General features: G+C 39.4%; 1 protein-coding gene across 1 annotated transcript in view; it reads left to right on the top strand.

The window, feature by feature from the left end:
- Nucleotides 1-17,800, top strand: part of phf14 (PHD finger protein 14) — a 222,761-nt gene extending 204,961 nt beyond the window's left edge. Inside the window, exon 18 of the mRNA XM_069913735.1 lies at nt 17,658-17,800. Within this exon, the coding sequence (XP_069769836.1) occupies nt 17,658-17,732 (75 nt within the window). The 3' untranslated portion in view covers nt 17,733-17,800. The remainder of the gene's footprint in view (nt 1-17,657) is intronic.
- The last annotated feature ends 3,694 nt before the right edge of the window (nt 17,801-21,494 follow it).

The following is a 21,494-nucleotide window of genomic DNA, read 5'->3' on the forward strand; positions in this document are numbered from 1 at the left end:
TTCCCGCCACCTGGTTGTTCAGCAACCGGCCAAACAGCAACCCCCAAAGCCCAAACCGACAGTGGACTCAGGGGCCACACCATGTTAGCACCATTTCTGGAGGTGGGGGGGGGGGGGTTGTGTGGCGGTGCACATCGATGATGGCAGGCGAAACAGCTCTGCATGTTATGGCCACGGCAGTGGGGCAGCCGCGTCAAGATAGCGCCACTGGGAGTGTCTTTCCTGCCGGTCGGGTCCACATGCACACGGAGCTACGGCATGACATGACCTCCGTCACACAGGCAGCCTTATAAGGCGCAGTGCAGCAAGTTAAAATAAACAACTGGAGTGCAGACAAACCAACAGAGTGCTGGTATCGTTCTTTCATCTCCATGTAGCTGCCGATACAATACAGGTACACAATTCTTTATCCGGACATCTAAAATCCTGAAAGCTCCAAAATCCGGCAAATGAGGAGAGTCTGGTAGCACGAGTTGGGTGGGTGTGGGGGAGAGACCAGCAGCGCGAGTCGGGCAAGCGGGAGACCGGCAGCGCGAGTCGGGTGGGCGGCGGGGGGGGGGGTGGGGAAGACGGCAGCACAATTTGGGTGGGTTTATATCTGGATTTCCGAAATCCAGAAAAATCCGAAATTCGGGACACACTGTCCCCCAAGGGTTCCGGATAAAGGATTGTTTACCTGTACTAATAAAGGTAAAGACTCTTACCAGGCAGAGATAGAGAGACACTTTGCAAGAGTCACCTCAGCGGTAAGCAGCATTAGCCTGCTCTTCATTCTGGGTGCAACCATTTTATTCAAACATATCTTTATTGAAACTTTATTCAAACAATTGCTGTGGACAGGGCATGACAGGGGCACTCCACTGGGTGAATGTTTGTTCCCAAGGGGGTGCATGTTGATTTGGAGACCTTTTACTTATGTAGTTTTAAACTTTTATTTTAAACGTTATTTATTCTTATTTATTTTAATTTTATTTATTTATTTCTTCTATTTATTTTCTTGCTGGTGGTTTGGGCTTACAGTTGATTGAGTGCTAGATAATGGGGATTTTCCTGTTGTACATTTTCTGCATTATTTTATGCAAATAATGGAATCTTGATAAAAAATAAAGGTCAAACAGCATCAAGCAGAAAAAACTCCAATGTCTAATTATACACAGAAAGATGATTATCTTAGCTAGATGTTCAATTATTACAGCATCAGCTCATTCCTTCAGCAGCTTCTCCAGGATATAGCTGAAGTACAACTATCTTTTGCTGTCTTATCAATGACCTTTTTAATCAAAAGATCAGAAGGCAGCAAGCATCCTGACCATTGCATGTTTACTTTCATTTGCATCATTCTACAGGGTAACAATACAGAACCTGAACTTCCAGGAATGAACAGATAAATTACAAATATAATTTGTGCTTTAAAAGTGTGAAAGACCATCTCCGAGAAGAAAGATCCTAACCATCCATTCTTGTTAGTCTATGGCATGATTAACAGCCTAAGTCACCACTGACCATAAACTCACAATTATAGTAGCCATAAAGAGAAATCTGAGGTTGAGTATCGTGTTTAGAACACCTCCAGACACACTAAATCTCTTACGTTATGTACCAAGCAGAAGTGTGACCAACTTCTTTCCACAAACTTGGATAGGTGAAGCTCCAAAACATTCGAGCAGCTGTCTACAGTGAGTAGGATGTACACAAGGCATTGTGGTTTTTGCCCAAACATCTCAACAGGACTTCACAATACTGTGGCCTCTACCAACAAGAGGAACAAAGACAGCTGGTGACTGAAACACCAGCACCCAGAAGGTTATGGTGATGGATCAAAATCCTGGATTTGCCCACCTAGCTGCATTGACAAATTGCCTCCACCAAAAGAACTCTAGAGATTGAAGGAGCTAACTTTCTCTCACTTTGTCAAGGAAAATTAGGGATGGTCAAAACACCAACACATCCTGGAAAATTAATCAAACATTGAAACAATCTGCTGGAGGAACTCACCTGGTCAAGCGTCATCAGGGGGAGAAAAATAATTATCAATGCTTCAGTCCAAAACCCTTCATCAAGATTCCATGATTAACTAAATCTAAAGTCCAAGTATATAACTACAAAGCATGCCTATTTTCCAGAACTCAAATGGGCAATATGCTGATAGACTCACCCCTTGTGCATTAAGGACAAACTAAAGTACACAAAAAGCATTTTCAGATCAGCAAATCAAGAATTTGGTGATGCCAATCATGTAATCACAAGGTTTATTTTTACAAGGAGGCCTGCTACACAAAATAAGTCAACCACACATCAAAGAGGCTGAGCAGTAATGTAGTGTTGGCCCCTGGAATATAGCAGCCTGGTGATTTTGGTGCTGGGTTGTTAACTTGGGTCAGAACTTCAAATGCATCATTGTATTTCAAACTTAAATTACAACTTTCCAATTGACCACAAAGAGTTGTGATCAAGAGTTTATATAGATCTGAGATTTGTGATAATGAACTAAGTAAATACAAATTATTACATTTTATTCTTTTTGATCTGGTTTTCTATCTGTGGATTTCTCCTCAAACTAAAAATCTGGATGAGAGTCACAGAAATGGCCACTACTTACCTATTCTGACTATCTTCATTTATAATTGCTTGGAGAGACTTGAATGTTGTTGTTTATGACTTGTTCAAATGAATAGTCTGTACTAAAGTTTATTTGAGATATTCATGGTTTATTTAACCTTATATATCAATAACTACATTATTACAACTTGTTATTCGGTACTAAAACTATGATAAAGAAATTAAATGATGATTAAAACTATACTTAAAAGATTTTGGACTTTTGCAAAGCCCATCCATCTTCACAAATCAAAGGAAAACCAAACTAAAAATATGATCTCAAAACACACATAAAGTTAGCCATAACCTTGAAGCTGATTATTACCAGGAGATACTCAAAGAATGTGTAAACAATATCTACTGACTCCTTGAAGAATATGCTAGCAAGTCATTTTATCTCTTACAATATCGGCCCCTAATTATTATATCTAAAATTAATAATAATTACCATTACAAAGAAAAATATCAAACAGTAGTATGTGTCAGTTAAATGCCAAAAGAAGGTTAAAGTCAATTATCAAAGTTTTTTGCCTCTTGTAAAAGACAGATTTTGGTATTTGGTCTGTTCAGAAAGTCAGTTTTAGTTTTAATCTGCTTGCAAGTTTGCCCTGGCACTATCCAGTGCTTGAACACCATTCTAAATTTCCAAGGTATTCACTTTCCTGAGGGCACAATATGGGCCTTTTTTTTCAAAGCTTTGGTTACGATTTATTACCTCTTGTGCAGCTTCTTCCAGGTCAAGTATGACATCTGATACTCTTGATTCCAATGGTTGAGCATCTTTATCTTTCTCAACAACAGGCTCGTCCATCCTTTACTTTCTCTTCTGCATTGTTAACTGGGTCTTCATGATACATTCTTGTTTGTTTTCCATAGTTAGTTGTCTTGTGTCATTAAACAATGACTTGTTCTCTTTCAAAAACAGAATCTCCTCTTCCCAACTGTTGGCATCTTGACAAGGATAAATACCTTTTTTCAATAACTGCATTAATTTCTTTCACAGTTATTCTTTTCTTCTGCTTGGTTTTACAAATTCTATTTACAATTAACTCTCCATTCTCGTCAACTGCTCTCTGGTCTTTTCCCTTGATTACTTTCAAACTGAAGAATCATCAGATTCATTCCCATTTTTATCATTATCAAGGCGTTCAAGAAAGTCTGTCTTGAATGGTTGTTTCAATGGTTTCTTGAGTTTCACAACAGATGTCATGTTGACACTTTTTGATTGTTTCTGAGTAATATCATTCTTTCTTTCTTTCCATTGATTGTAGTTTTGATAGAATAAGGTATGAATTCACTTTATCAAATAATCTGGAATCTGAAAAAAAAAACATTGATTTACTTGATTCACTTTAGAGGAATTCAGTTGTTCTTATCAGTTGTTCCTATCTGAGGCTAATTCCACATCCATTCATTTAGCATACATCGTTCGTGACCCAGAAAACCATTCAATGAATGTCCTTGTGCGTAAAACTGAATTGACCACCCCGCATCATCCTTGGCATCAAATTCAAACACAGCAAAGGTGCCCCAAACTTGGCTGACCTTTTAACATCCTCCTTGTGAACATTTGGGAAGTGATGTCTGAGTAACTTGTAATTTCCAAACCTGGACAAGCAACTACCTGACAAAGTCATATTCACAGAAACTTGCTTTACAGAATGATCTTCAGACTCTGACATCACTAGTTAGACAGATGTACCAGAGATGGTGGAACAATGGAATGCTGCAGCAGACCCGATGATATCTCATGGCATCTGATCAAATATGGACAAGAAAACTGCCTTACGATGTACTAACAATTTCTTCCCCTTTTCTCTCCAACTCCACTTCCTTTCCTCACTCCATTAGCTAATGAATTGGTGTTCCTCTATGTTTTGTGCATTTATATGCATTAAATACAGTTCAAATGGAGTAAATCATTGTCAAAAACGAAGAATGGCTTGGTAATACTTTTACATACTGAGTCCTGAAATACATTGTTACCAAACTAAGTCTGAAGTAGATGGTGAGCAACCCAAAGTGACTGGTATAGATGTATCTGTCAATTATGCGAGTGACAACTATACAATAAAAATGATCCTAATTTGAAAAAACTCAATAGATTGGAAACTAAAGCTGGCATCAATAAAGTGCTGTCATTCTTCAACAGCAACAAAAAAATCATTACTGAAGTAAAACACAAAAGTCTGAAGATGCTCTGATTGTTGTAAAAACACAGAAATCCTGGAGGAACTACATCATTAAGTTCACTGGTGACATGACTGCGGTGGGCCTTATTAATAAGAATGATGAGTCAGTGTACAGAGATGAGGTGTAGTCGCTAACAGACTGGTGTAGAGACAACAACCTGTATCTGAATGTTAATAAAACAAAAGAGATTGTCTTCAGGAGGGCCTGTGGGGGATTACTCTCTGCTGACCATTGACAGCTCTACCATTGAGGTTGTCAAGAGTATCAAGTTCCTTGGTGTGCACTTAGTGGAGAATCTTACCTGGTCCCTTAACACCAGCTCCATAGCCAAGAAGCTTCATGTAAACTTTTCTCCCTTTTGCTATCTGGTAGGAGATACCGTAGCACTCAGGCCCTTACGTCCAGATTGGACAACATTTTTTCCCCCAAGCCATCAGGCTCCTGAATTCCCAGAACATATGGGGATAGTGTACCATGGACTTTTATTGAATGTTTCTTAATATTTAAGTTCTATTTTAACTTATATTTATGTAAATCTGCTATGTTGTCCTGGAGAAACACTATCTTTACTGTACAATGCATGACATGAATGACAAATAAAGGTGACAACTTTATAGAGGGAAATCAGGAAGTGCTGTATGATGTGAGGACATTCCAGACATTGCGCTACAGCCCGTGGGCTACACCCTCCACCGAGCTGACCGGATACCAGCGTCAGGAAAAACAAAGGGAGGCGGCGTTTGTGTCATCATCAATTCATGGTAGTACACAAATGTGTCGATTATGTCCCAGTCCTGCTTCCCTGACCTGGAACATATGGCTATCAAGTGCTGCCCTTTCTACTTGCTGAGGGAGTTCACCTCCATCATCCTGGTCACAGAGTACATTCTGCCCCACGCTAACATCTGGCTGGCACTGGATGGACTGAGTAGTGTGATAAGCAACCACAAGTCAGCACATCCTGATGCCTTCCCGATCATTGTAGGGGACTTCCATCAAGCCAACTTGAAGTCTCTTACAAACTACCACCAACATATCACGTGAGACCGGAAGAGATAACACACTTGATCATTTCTACACCACCATGAAGAATGCCTACAGACCCATACCTCAACCGCAGTTTGGCAAGTCTGATCTTCTACTCCCAGCGTACAAGCAGAGACTGAGGACTACAGCTCCAATGGTGAAGATGTTGAAAGTATAGTTGAGGGAGGCAGAGGAGTGCCTACAGGATTGCTTTGCACTGAACCATATTCAAGGACTCATCCTCAGACCTAAATGAATATGCAACTGGTGTCACCAACTTCAAGTCATGCATGATCCATGTGCACATACCGTGAGTTCCCCAACCCGAAGCCTTGGATGAATCAGTGGATTCATAACCAGGTGAGGGAAAAGTCAAAGTCATTTAAGGTCAGGAATCCAGATCTCTACAAGAAGTCCAGGTACGACCAGCAGAAGGCAATCTCTGTAACAAAGAGGCAATTCTGGATGAAGCTAGAGACAAAGACAGAAACATCCCAGCGATGGCAGAGAATGCAGGCCATCACATCCTACAAAGTGAGGGCGAATACCATAGATGGCTGTGATGCTTCACTACTTGATGAGCTGAACACCTTATGTGCCCACTTTGAGAAGAACTCAACAGTGCCTACGAGAATCCCTGCAAAGGCTGAGGACCCCGTGATATCTGTCTCTGAGGCAGACGTCTGAACATTATTCAAGAGGGTGAATCCTTGCAAGGCATCAGGCCTTTTTGTGAACTTGTACAATATGATTGGTTTACTTTGTGAAAATTTAGCAGAACTGCAATCTTTTTTTCTCCAGATAATTTTGATATTGTTTGAAGTAGAAGATTATCAAGAACATATTTAATGTCAAACATTGAAGCATTGAACTGAAGAAATTTCTCACCAGAAATATTCTGTTTTAATATAGCATGAATTACTGCATGAAAAAGAAGGTCCAATAGATTATTTTCTTACAGTAAACTGTTCTTTGTCAGGTGGATGTTGGTTTTTTTTTTCCCTTTGGATTCTAGAATATGGATCCAGTCAATTAAGGGTGGATAATTGATGCTGAACCCAGTCTTCTGAAGGCCATGAAGAGTATAAAATAGATAGCTTGAACCACTATACATTTCGTAACTATTTGAGTGTTATTGCAAGCAAAATGTTGCACTGTGCTGCCTATCTTCCATGCATCCTCCTTGAATTGTCAACATGTTAACATTTCATAGGTTTTATAATCTATCAATCTGCCTGCAGATTGGCTGATCAGAAAATGTTTTGAATTTTATCAGAGCGCTAAATGGATTTTCAATGTATATATTTTCATCAATTTGTATATTAATAATTACAAATGGAAACATGTATTATAAATGTACTGACAGACCCAGATTTATGCAAAATTAATTTAGGAATAAGGATAAGGACTGAAGAAGGGCAAAAATGACTGATCGGGATTGAACTCTTGTTCAGGGTGTTTTCCAAGAGAGGATCCACCAACTAAAGATGGTATCGGCATATTGTGGAGATAATGACCCCAATCTCACGAGAGCTAAGGATGAGCAAAGAAAAGAGTTTAGTGAATACAAGACCAAGGCATTTCTTGAATTGCATTGCAGTCACTGTGTCGGGCAACTTAACCTGTCAATCAACTTTCACATAGCAAGGCCTCACAGGAAGACAACGAATCACCAGATTATTGGAATTTGATGGTATGCGTGGAAGGATGGACAAGTACTTGGTTTAAGGTTTTTTTTTAGTATTGCAGCAGTTAGTGTAGCAGTTAGTGTAGCAGACAGCGTAAAGCTGTTCCAGTGCCAGGGTCCTGGATTCGAATCCAGTGCTGTCTGTAACTAGTTGATACGTTCTCCCCATGTTTCACTAGTCTTCCTCCCACCCTTCAAAAACATGGGCCAGAAGGGCCCTATTACTGTGCTGTATTTCTAAATTTTAAAGACTAAATCAAAGGAAGGCAACCCTGTCTGTGCTGACTGTTTTCCAGGATGAGCTACAGTTCACATCACCATCCTGCTGTCTTTCCACAGTCTTGGAAATTCTGCTGCATTAAAATATCGTAAAGTAAGGTATAATCATCCATTTCCCATGACAAAACATTCCAACAGAATATAAACATTGACCTCTAATGAGTAGAAATAGCCTTTATCTATTATCATCTAAAATGTGTAAAAGTCTCTATTGAGGCATTATGGTCTAAGGGAAGCAATTCAAAAATGTTGAGTATTTTTAAATTATGTTTCCCATTACTGTCATCAGTCCCCCATATCCAACAATCCATGATCTTTGCAATTTTAAAATGTAGTCTATAACATCATGAAATTTATAATTAGAAGTTAATTTCTGTATTCATTGCTCTTACCAAAAAAAAAGCATCAAATATAATGTTTATGGCTCATTTTTATTTGCATTTTTGCTATTAGGCAAGTGGATCTTCATTCTATAGATTCTTTGTTCTTCAAAATCTTTTTTTTTAATTGTTTACAATATAAAATTGACTCTGACAACGCCATTATCTGAGCATTTAGATTAAGTCCTTCATTGCATTTTCTACATATTTTACCCATGCGTTCCATTATATTTTTTTCTCGGTTTTTTAAAGTTCGCAATTGCAACTATACAACCGCAACCATCTGGAAAGACAGATTTTTTGTTTTGGGAGAAAAAAAAACAAGCACTGGGCAAAAATAAATTGCATCCTAAAGCAATTTTTGAGATCAATATTATTCAGCTTTTTTTTTTAAGTAACAGAAGTAAATAATTTTCTCCCCATTTATTCAAATAAAACAGTTTGATATCAGTGTTCCTTGCTTGATTTTCAGACAACCAGTAAGCCCCATTTTATATCTTAGTAACCAAAGCAACTAATTTAAAAGGCACAAATAATGATGCTGTTATAAATAATCCCACATGGCCATTACTTCCAAAATTTGTATAAAATTCATTCAATTGCAGTGTATCTGAAACATTTTCAAAAAATTCCTCAACTTACATAATATACAAAACATGATGTTTCTTTTAGAATCATCAGAATATTTTCGGAGTACTCCAAAAATTAGTGCGGATTAATTGGCCTTTATAGTAGTTTAATTAACTGTACTGTCACAACAATAACTTGTATTAAATTAAGCAATCTTGCCTAATATATGGCGAATACATTGTTAAAAGGATTATTTTTAGATTTTTAAGAAATAGTTTAGCATCAATGTTTATGATCTTTTTCACAATTTAGAAATGCTGTATTGTTCGAGACCAAACTAGTTATCTGATCTGTTGTGACAAATAAGATATTGTGTAAGTGAAACAAAGGTTAATTGAAAGGACTTCTACTGGAAATTTTCTGCTTAATTCTTCAGTGAAATTACCATTTACCTGGAGTTTTTCTCACTAAGTGTTTGCATTTTGTGCGTGCAAATAGCTGCCACATTTTATAATGACATTGAGTACAAGCTTTCTATTATTAAGATGGGGCTTTCTATGTACAATCACATTTCTTCCCTTATGAAAACCAATAAAGATGTACCATAGAGGGCACAGTTATAAGATGTACAAAGCCCTGGGGAGTGCCTTCTTCTGACAGCTGCTTCACAATTCTTAACAAAGCAAATGTCAAAGTTGTCAAGACTGTCATATGAAAATGATCCATGTAGCCATGGTCTCCTTTTCCCTCGATAATAAACCACCGTCTGCTTTGCAATTGCAGTGTCAAAAATCTGCAATCTATTATAAATATTTTATGTCTCTATAAAAGCAATTGGTACCAATTTTAACTGTTCACAGACTCATGTTTATTATTCGGCTGGTGTCTTTCATTTAGTAGGTTACCACATGCCAACACGTTTTTTGAAGAGACCTCCATCATCTATTTGTACCCATTAACCCCAGTATAAGCTGCTGCTGGATAATGTGGAAGTCACTCATTTGCTGAAATACTGTGGACCTTCCACACATCCATCATTGAAAGGAGTGCAGTAATCACAGAAAGTAGCACATTGTAGAAGGATCTCCCTTTAATTTTATGTTTCCATGTGAGGCCACAGTCAATGTTCTCCCTAATTTTTAGTAGTCAATGTGCTCAAAAATCCTATGTTGTGCAATTTTTTTTCCTGCAACAAAAGTATGTGCACACTGAATGCTTGTGCAAATGCAAACTTGAAATTGTTTCAAGACAATTTTGGCACAGTCTATCTCTCATGGTTAATAAAACAGTATTGGCATGTTTTAAAACAATACAAGTAAGATTGCATTCTATGAAGTATTTAGTTAATTTAGGTAACTAACTTTTGTGTGCACATTAATTTCCTTCGTGCACTGGTTCAAAACATGTGCGTGTGCCCACACACACACAGCTTAGAGGGAACATAGGCCACAGTATCCAGGTTGTATTCTACCTCTGTGATATACTTTAAATATTGAAAATGCACAACGGATCAGCCAGCATGCTGACCAGAATACATATGATAGTCTTATTTCCCAACTTACTCCGAATTGTATGTTTTGAACATTTTCCTTGAAGTTTGAATTTCATTTTTTGTCGACGTACATAAGACCATAAGAGAGTCAGCTCATCAAATCTGCTCCACCATTCAAATCCTGGCTGATATATTCTTCCCCATTTTCCTGGCTTCTTCCTTTACCTTTTGGCACCCTTACTCATCAAGAACCTATCAACTTCTGCTTTAAGTATACCCAATTACCCAATGACTTGGCCTACACAGTCATCTTTGGCAAAGAATCTCACAGATTTGTCACTCTCTGGCTGAATAAACTTCACCCATCTCTGTTCTAAAGATCTAAGAACAGAAGAAATATGAGCAGGAGTAGGCCAACTGGCTCATCGAGCCTGCTCCGTCATTCAAAGAAATCATGGCTGATCTGATGATGGGCTCATCTCCACCTACCTGCCTTTTCCCCATATCCCTTAATTCCCCTACTATGTAAAAATCTATCCAACCTTGTCTTAAATATATTTACTGAGGTTTCCCCACTGCTTTAATTGGCAGCGAATTCCATGAATTCACCACCCTCTGGGAAAAGCAGTTCCCCTTCATCTCTGTCCTAAATCTATTTCCCTGAATCTTGAGGCTACCTCTATCTTATCTGTCTTTCATAGTTTTATACATTTCTATAAGAACCCCTCTCATTCTTCTAAATTCCAGCAAGCACAGTCCAAGATGACTCAATCTTTCCTGATAGTCTACCCCTTTATCTCTGGAATCAGCCTGATGAACCTCCTCTGCACCACCTCCAAAGCCAGTACATCCTACTTCAAGTAAGAAGACCAGAACTGTCTGCAGTATTCCAGATATGGCCTCACGAAAATGTTGTGCAGTTGTAGCATAACCTCCCTGCTCCTAAATTCAATCCCTCTCGCAATGAAGACCAACATTCCATTTCCCTTTTTGATAGCCTGCTGCATCTGCAAACCAACCTTGCACAATTCATGCACAAACACTCCCAAATTCTCTTGCACGGCAGCATGCAGCAATCGCTTGCCATTTAAATATTAATCTGATCTTCCATTTTTCCTTTCAAAGTGAATAACCTCACACTTTCCAGCATTTTACTCCATCAGCCAGACACTTCCCCACTCATTTAATTGATCTGTATCTCTCTGCACACTCTCCATATCCTCTGCACAATTTCCTTTTCCACTCGATTTTGTGTCAACAGCAAACTTAGAAACTGTACACTACACTCTGTCCCCTCTTCCATATCGTTAATGTATATCGTGGCCCAGCACCAACTCCTGTGATAACCCGCTCACAACTGATTGCCAACCAGATAAATACCCCTGTTTCCTAACTCTCTCCTTTCTATTGTGTGGTAACCACTGTATATATGTTTTGGCTGTGCTGGTACTTGTTATATTCATCTTGACATGCCCCTTGCTGACTGTTCCTGTGGCTCCTCCCACAGACCCCTAAATAAAGGCGATTTTGCCACAGCTTCCTCCTCAGTCCAGGAACGTCAACAAGCATAGGCATGCCTCCATTCTGTTGTTAATAAAAGTATCAGTTTTTATATAACTTATAGTCTTTTGAAGTAATTGATGGTACATCATATTGGTTAACCAATCCTCTATCCAAGCTAATACATCACTCCCAACTCCATGCATCCTTATGTTATGTATAAGATGCGGCACCGTATGGACTGCCTTCTGGAAATCCAGGTAAACAATCCCCATCTGCACTCCTCTATCTACCGTGCTCATTATATTGTCAAATAACTCCAGTAAGTTTGTCAAACAGGACCTACCTTTGCTGAATCAATGCCTTATGGATCAATTTCACTCACATGCCTTGCTATTTCTTCTTAATGATAGCTTCAATTATTTTCCCAACTACAGATGTTAATCTAATTGTCCTATAGTTCCCTGCCTTTTGCCTGCATACTTTTTTGAATAGTAGCATGACTTTCGCTATCTTCTAATCTGCCGCAACCTACCCAGAGTCCACAGAATTTTGGTAAATTATCACAAAAACCTGTAAATTATTATTTCCTTTGATTCTAGACCAGTGGTTCTCAACCTTTTTCTTTCCATTCAGGTATTCCCTATGCCATAGATTCTCTGTGATTAGTAAGGGATTGCTTAAGGTGTTGTGTGGGTGGAAAGAAAAAGTTTGAAAACCACTGTTTTAATCGTACCTAATTGTCTCGTTAAGTGCACGGTTTCATAACTCCAAAGGGAATGAGCCAATTACAATTTTTCTCAAGCAAAATATTTCAGTAGCAATTGGGTCTAGAGCATTGATCGTCAACCTTCTCTTCCCATTCACATACCACCTTAAGCAATCCCTTACTAATCACAGAGCACTTATGGAATAGGGATTAATTAAAGTGGTATGCGAATGGAAAGAAAAAAGTTGAGAATTACTGCACTAGACTCTCCCACAACTGTAAACATCTCCACATCCACTTTATCCAGCCCTTTCAATATTCAGTAAGTTTCAATGTGATTGACCCCCACCACCCTTCTAAACTTGGCCCAAAGCCATCAAAAACTCTTCATTTGTGAATCCTCTCATCCCTGTGATCATTCTCGATAAACTTTCTCTATATGCTGTCCAATGTCAGCACATCCTTCTTCAGATGTGGGGCTCAAAACAGTTTGCAATACTTCAAAGTGCTCTGACTAACATTTAATAGAAACCTCAGCATTATATATTTTCTTTTACATTGTATTCCTCTCAAAATGAATACTAATGGTGCATTTGTCTTCCTTTCTATTGATTCAGTCTGCAAGGTAACCTTCAGGGAATCCTGTACTAGAACTCAGTTTCTTTGGATTTCTGTTTTCTGAATTATCTCCCCATTTAGAAAATAGCCTGTGCCTTTACTCCTTCTATCAAAGTGCATAACATTTCCTAATATCCCATACAACAACGTAGTTCATCCACAAAAATAAAAAATGGTAAAGCAGAGGCATTTTAAAATAGTTAAAATGATCTGTTGCTGGTGTTATATTTACAGCTATGTTCGTAAAGTGAATGCAATGCTGCCGATTCTTCTATTACTTTTGTTCTTATATTCTATTGAACTTTTGGAACAGTGTACAAATCATTGGTAAAGAACGAATTGCCACTATTTCATTTAAACTATTGGCTGACTGTTGCTGTGTAAAGACTGACAGGCAGAACTAAGTTAGGGTTATGGAAGTCATCATATCTCAGATTGAGTTCACGGCATTCTCAGGAGGGAGGGTGATCAGCCAGATGTTTTCATCCAATGACGTGGGTAGGATGGGTGAGGATGTCCTGCAAGGTGAGTTCAGGGAATTAGGCGCTAGTTTGAAGGACAGGACCTCCAGGGTAGTGATCTCAGGTTTGCTACCCCTACCACTTGCTAGTGAGGTTAAAACTAGAAGGATAAATAAACTTAATATCTGGCTAAAGCTAAAGTGCAGGAGGGAGGGCTTCAGGTTTCATGATCATCCAGGGAAGGTGAGACATGTTCCGATGGGACGGTTTACATTTAAACTGGAGGGGGAATAATATCCTTGTCGAAAGGTTTGCTAGTGCTGCTCCAGTGGATTTAAACTAGATTTGCAGTGGGATGGGAAGTGGGTCGGCAACAAAAGGGGGGGGGGGGGGGACATCCGCAAGCATTTCTCCCCCCCCCAACAAGATGCTGTTCCCCCAATACAGTTGCGGTCATCCCTGCCCATCAGTCCTGCTCCAACCCCCCACCCCAACCCCCGCGACTCTCCACATCACTAGCGTGCTTCAAGTGTCCTCATGTCCCATGCCGAAGGTGGGGATGGCATTGATGATAGGTAAGCCCTGTGAGCCTCCCACCTCCCAGTTGCCAGGTCCCTGCCAGCATCCCCCAGCCAACAGGTCCCTATCAGCACGCCCCCCCCCCACATATGTCCTGACGCCAACCCGGGTCGCCAATGCAGATAGAGGAGTGAATGAAGGAAAAGATTATGTGAAAATTGCATGCACCGATAGAAGTCAACGAGTTGTACATGGAAATATTTTCAGATGCATCTATTTCAATGCAAAGTGTATTGTAAGAAAGGCAGTCGAGCTTAGAGTGTGGATTGGTTAAACTTGGTTGCAGGACGGGCAGGACTGGCAGCTCAATATTCTGGGCTTCCACTGCTTTAAACATGATAAAATGGTGGGGGAATGAGAGGGGGAGGAGTGGCATTGCTCGTCAGGGAAAATATCACAGCTGTACTCAGGCAGGACAGACCAGAGGGCTCGTCTACTGAGGCTATATGGGTGGAGCTGAAGAACAGAAAAGGTATGACCTCACTCATGGGCTGCACTATAGACCGCCCAATAGTCAATGAGAATTGGAGGAGCAAATCTGTAGCGAGATAGCTGACAGCTGCAGGAAACATAAAGTTGTGATAGCAGAAGATTTTCCACATATTGACTGGGATTCCTATGCTGTAAGAGGGCTGAATGGCTTGTATTTTGTCAAACGTGTACAGGAAAGTTTTCTAAATCAATATATAGAGGTACCAACTAGAGAGAATGCAATACTGCATCTCCAATTTGACAGAACAGTTGACAGAAATATATGTTGGGGAACATTTTGGGTCCGGTGATCATAATGCCATTACTTTAATGTTAATTATGGAGAAGAAGAGGTCTGGGCCTCAATTTGAGATTCTAAATTGGAGAAAGGCCAATTTTGAGGAAATGAAAAAGGATCTAGAATGCGTGGATTGTGAGATGTTGTTTTCGGCAAGGATGTGCGAGGTAAGTGGGGGACCTTGAAAGGTAAAATTTTGAGACAACAGAGTTTGTTTGCTCCTGTCAGGATTAAAGGCAGGGTTAGAAGGCATAGGGAACTTTCATTTTCGAGTGATATTGAGGGTCTGGTTCGGAAGGTGTAGAGCAGGTATAGGCAACACTTTTACAGAGGAGTATACAAAATGCAAGAAAAACCTCAAGAAATAAATCAGGAAGGCCATAAGAAAACATGAGGGTAAATCCTAAGGATTTCTTCAGGTATATTAAGAGATAAAAAGGATAGTAAGGGACAAAATTGATCCCTTTGAGGATCAGAGTGGTCAGCCTTGTCTGGAGCCAAGAGAAATGGGAGAGATCTTAAATGCTTTTTTTTCCCATCAGTATTCACTCAGCAAACAGGCACAGCATCGTGGGAAGAAAGGAAAACAGACATTGAGGTCATGGAACTAATACAGATTAAAGAGGAGGAAGTTCATGCTCTCTCGATGGGTAAATAAATCTCCAGGGCCTGACAAGATATTCCCTCGGATCTTGAAGAGGCTGGTGTAGGAATTGCAGGGGATCTTGCAGAAATATTTAAAATGTCCTTTGCCACAGGTGTCATGCCAGAGGATTAGAGGGAAGCACACATTGTTCTATTGTTTAAAAAAGACTCAAATGTAACCCTGAAAATTAAAGGCCAGTGAGCCTGACCTCGGTAGCAGGTAAATTATTGGTAAGTGTTCCAAGAGATCGATATACAATTATTTTGATTGCCAGAAACTGATCAGTCTGTGGATGTTGTCTCCAAAGACTTTAATAAGGCCTTTGACAAGGTCCCTCATGGGAGGGTAGTCAGTTAAGTTTAGACGCTAGCTATTCATGGTGAAGTTGCGATCTGGATTTGACAGTGGCTGGATGGGAGAAGACAGGATAGTGGTGGATGATTGCCTCTCAGACTGGAAGCCTGTGCCTCAGAGATCGGTGCTGGAACCATTGTTGTTTATCATCTATGTCAATGATAATATAGTAGAATAGATCAGCAAATTTACAGGATAACACTAAGATTGGAGGCAAAGACAGCGAAAAAGGTTTTCAAAGCTTGCAGAGGGATCTGGACCAGCTGGAAAAATGGCCTGAAACATGGTAGATGGAATTTAATGCAGACAAGTGTGAGGGTTTGCATTTTGGAAGGATAATCCAAGAAAGGACATACACGGTAAATGGTAGGGCACTGAAGAGTGCAGTAAAAAAGTGGGATGTGGGAATACAGATACATAATTCCCTGAAAGTAATGTCAAAGGTGGATAGAGTTATAAAGAAAGCTTTTGGCATATTGGCCTTCATAAATCAAAATATTAAGTATAGGAGTTGGGATGTTATGTTAAAGTTGTTTAAGACATTGGTGCAGCCAAATTTGGAGTATTGTGTGCAATTTTTGAATGTAGTTCTGCAGGAGAGATCCACCTTCCTGCTTGACTTACAAGATAATGCTAGCATTCTATATGTAATTTACAGGAAAGTTATCAATACGATAGAAAGAGTGCAGAGAAGATTTCATAGGATGTTGCCTGAACTTCAGGAACTGAGTTACAGGAAAAGGTTAAACAGGTTAGGACTTTATTCCCTGGAGCATAGAAGAATGAGGGGCAATTTGACAGAGGTATTTAAAATTATGAGATAGACAGAGTAAATGTAGATAGTTTTTTTTTTCCCCCCACTGAGGGTAGGTGAGATACAAACCAGAGGACATGGGTTAAGAGTAAAAGGGCAAAAGTTTAGAGGGAGCATATTAGGGAACTTCCAAGAGTGGTGGGAGTGTAGATCAAGGTGCCAGATGAGGTGGTGAACACAGGCTCAATTTTAACATTTAAGAAGAATTTGGACAGGTACATGAATGGGAGAAGTATGGAGGGCTATAGACTGGATGTAGGTTAGTGGGACTAGGCAAAAAAAATGCTTTAGCACAGACTAGAAGGGCTAAAGGGGCCTGTTTCTGTGTTACAGTGTTTTATGGTTCTATGTTGCTATCTGATATTATTTTGTTCCCTCTTATTTTATACTTGACCAAATTTAAGATAACATATGGTGCTACTAGTAATTGGAAAATTGGTAGGCTTGTCAGGAAGCTTTGGGAGAGTGCATAAACTACAACATAGAGGTATAAAATGTCTGTAAAATAAGATTTATAGTCACTTCAACTGACTGAAATAGCTGACCAAAATAGAAGAACATTTGTGTCACTGCAACAACTTGATGCGATTAATTTTGAGGTAGTTAATATTTCTGTAAACTTTATTTTCAATGCATTAAACACTGTTTCAAATCAGTTTTAAACATATGTCAGTGGTGTTTTGGAGCAAGGAAATTATCTTTTGATATGTTGTGGTAATTAAAAAAAAATAAGGGAGAAATTAGAACTTCAAATGAGAAGAAAGTTCCTTGTGATGAAGTATGTGAAATGTCAAAATATTTTATTTAAATCACTATTTAAATATTGCAGAATTAAGATAATGAAAATGGATTGAATACAGATATAGCTTTATTATTATTATTTTGGAAGTTGCTGTGAATATTAAACAGCATTGTGACTGTTGCCTGGAAAAAAAACTGAAATAAGAATGATTCATATTAAAAGTCAACTTCTGTTTCTCAGGAAGATGAAGAAGACCTAGAGGATGATGAAGAAGAAGGTGATGAAGAAAATGATTTCACCCCAGTAAATGAATAAGGATTGAGTGACTTCAGAAAATAAAAAATGCTCAATGCCTCAACTTTAGATAAGCCTTTAAAAAGTAATTTGTCTGCTTTGTTTGTCATTACATTTGTCACCAATTGTTAAGTTGTTAAATACCTCCATCACTTTTTTGAGAAAGTTCAGCATTTGTCCTCCTGTACTTATCAGTTTCAAATAGTCAATTATTTAATTGATTAGTTAACTCTTAAAGAAAAATAAACTCTCAATATAATGTTTCAGAATTTTTAAAAATCAAGAAATTAAAACAATTATTGCAGTGGATTTTGAGAAGGAGCCATCCCCATAAATATTCAGTCCATTCATTGTTTACAAGGACTTCTCATACCTGTTCCAGCAGGAGCTAGATCAGTCCAATGCCCATACACAATTTTAATTTTTAGCAACTTTTAAATCCAGTTCATCTATTGGCTCGGATTATAGCCGTTTCATTAGAATGACCCTGCCATTGGATGAAAGCTTCAAAATTGCACTGAAACTGTAGTGTAAAACTTCATTAGAAACTACTTTCTGTCAATTGCATTCAATATAATTAGGGTTCCAAACTTGCATGCCAGGGCAGCTGAGCTAGGCTTTCATCTACCCTTGAGACTACCTCTCCTCTGGAGCAGGTTCTCAAATGCAATCATTCAGGAAGAAACCAAGACCCTGCTGACAAGCGAAATCCAATGTAACAAAAGCCCTTTCCTATCAAAACCCCAGCTCCCAAAATTTCCTTGAGAACATATACAATTCTTTCAGAGAATTTTACTATCTTGGTTCAGATCAAGTCATGTCTCAATGCTACCATAACGTGAATGTATTCTTCTAAAGGCAGTCATATGTTCATGGTGTGATTTATTCATTTACATTTACCAGTAGTTTTAAAAGAAAATTGCAATCTGTTTTAATAACATCCTCACAATTAAAATGCAGTAAATTGGATTTTAATCATCATTTATTTTAGTGCTTATTAGAACCAATAGTACATGAATCTACCCAGCCACACAAAACATCCACTGGTGTGTGCTGGAAGGATGAAAAAAGTAATTGGAAGAATGGCTGAATATCTAATCCACATTTAACCACTATCTCTATTCACAATGCTAAAAGCACACTAATTTCTGCAATTCCTTAAAGATTTCCTCCGCAAACAAAATGTAAATGTAGAATATTTGTACTGTGTACCAGAGGGTTCTTATAAATTCTCAGGAAACTCACTGCATCCAGTTCATTGCAATATACTTGTCAATGTCCAATTCATTAGCTTCCACATAATCCCTCCATCATAAGTGGTGAAAACCAAGAATTAACAACATTATCCAAAACTACAACTTTTCACTATCTATTTTTTTTTTAAAAAGCAACAAGGTCATCAATGAGTACCTTTCCAACCAAGACACCATGCTGTTTTGGGCACACTGCTTTGTTTACTTTTGCTGGGTTAAATTATTGGATCTTCTTGTCAGAAACTATGAGAGCTAGACTTAGAATGAGAACAGGAGTGTTTAAAAAGCACCAGGAAAGGTAGGTGCTTGTTTAAATTTCTCCATTGGTTAATTAGCTATAGCCAATTAAGGGAAGGAGTGCTTAAGTGGATTCACCACTGTAGGAGTGGTTATGTAAGAGTGGGATTTTTGGGACAGGCTGTAGAGTTACAAAAAGATTATGAAAGAAATCACAGATTTTTCATTTTTTTTCTCTTTCCATATAACAATTACAGTATGGAAACAGGTCATTACAGCCCTTCTAGTCTGCATCGATTTAAGTGAACTCCACTAGTTGCACCTACCTGCTCTTTGCCTATAACCCTCCAACCCCCTCACATCCATACATTCATTCACAAGTGGATAGGGGGGGAGGGAGGCTCCAGTGATCCTCTCTGCCACTTATGGTCCTGTGGATTGATCTCTGATCTATTTCTCTGCAGCAGCCATACCACACTGTAATGCAGCCAACAAGGCACTCACAATAGAGCTCCTATAGAAGTTTTACATGATGATGACCAGGTAGCCTTGCCCACATCAGTCTTTTCAGGAAGTGCAGTTGCTGTTGTGTCTTCCTGACAAGTGAGGAGATGTTGCGTGTCCACAATAGATCACTAGTTAAGTGAACTCCAAGGAACAGTGTTGTTGATGTGTAGTGGAGGATGGTTATTCCTGGTCCTTCTGAAGTCCATGATCATCTTCACCTTGCCCACATTGAGACTCAGATTGTTACTCTAACACAGTGAATTTCAAACTTTTATTTTCACTCACATACCACCTGAAGTCATCCCTATGTTATAGGTGTTCTGTGATTAGTAATGGATGACTTCAGATAGTATGTGAGTGGGAAAGAAAAGGTTTGAAAGCCACTGTTTTAATCATAACTAATCGGCTCATTGTGTGCACAGTTTCATAACTCCAAGGGAAGTCAGCCAATGACAAATTTTCTCATCCAAAATATTTCAATAACAATTGGATCTGAGCAGTGGTTCTCAACCTTCCCTTCCCACTCTCATACCACCTTAAGTACAGCAATCCTTTACTAATCACAGAGCACCTATGGCATAAGGGTTACTTAAAGTGATGTGTGAATGGAAGGAAAATGTTTGAAACCACTGCTCTAGCACCATTTCATCTCTTTAGTGCAACTTATCATTGCTGATGAGGCCAAACACTGTTGTGCCATCTGTAACTTGGTGATACTGTCAAGGTGGATCTGGCGATGCAGTCGAGGGTCAGCAGCAGGAACAGCCTGAGGTGCATCAGTGCTCAGCGTGACAATGCTCGACATTCTGCTACCGACCTGAACAAACTGTGGTCTTTCCATTAGGAAGTCCATGATCCAGCTACAGAGAGGGGTGTTGAGTCCCAGCGAGGCCAGCTTCTCCACCAGCATCTCAGGAATGATCATTGGTGTACACCCAATCCACAGTGATCTCCCCTCTGCTGCTGAAGTTCACATGCTGCTTAAACCGTGGAAAGACTATTTTCAGGTTGGCGTGATTGAAGACACCAGCAACAATCATGGCTCTGTCAGGGTGGCATCATAAAGCTCCTTTATGGCTTTACCCTCATTAGCTGCAATACAAAACATAGCCTGCAGCCATTCAGCGTGGCCAAGAATTCCCTGGGCAGGTAGAAGGGTCTGCATTTCACCAAGAGTTACTCTATTTCTGCTAAGCAAAAGGTCTTCTCAACAGAGACATTGATGCAGCAGTTCTCACTGCTGTAAGTGCACAGTTCCTCTCCTTGAGTCTTGCTAGAAGCATTAGCGTCTCCATCTGGTCTGAAGGTGATAAGGCCATCCGGCTGGATGGTTGAATCTGGAATGGTGTCCTGAAGTCACGTATCTGTAATCACCAGAGGACAGCAGCCTTGCATTTCTCTCTGGTTCAGTCAGCCTCAGGTAATCCATTTTTTTTCTCCAGTGATCCTACATTTGAGAGCAAGATCATTGGGACCATGAGACTGAAGGGGTTAACTCTGTCCAACCCCTGGTTCCGGCCCATTTTTCATGCTACTGCCTTCTCCAGCAGTGCTTTCCGTGGCCTCCCATATGTCTCCCATGATTCACTCCGTGGTTCACAGCAGTCTGTTTTCCCTGCTTCAGTTGAGGTGGACAACCCACCAGGTTCGAGCCACAGTGATCAGGGGTCTGGCACAGAGTCTGGCCCTGTGACTAAGAATGGGAAGGAGGAAAAGCGACAAACTGTAGTGATAAGGGATTCAATAGTGAGGAGAACAGAAAAGAAGTTCTATGGAAGAGGTCAAG

This window comes from Narcine bancroftii, chromosome 1 (assembly GCF_036971445.1).
Source record: "Narcine bancroftii isolate sNarBan1 chromosome 1, sNarBan1.hap1, whole genome shotgun sequence".
Taxonomy (NCBI): domain Eukaryota; kingdom Metazoa; phylum Chordata; class Chondrichthyes; order Torpediniformes; family Narcinidae; genus Narcine; species Narcine bancroftii.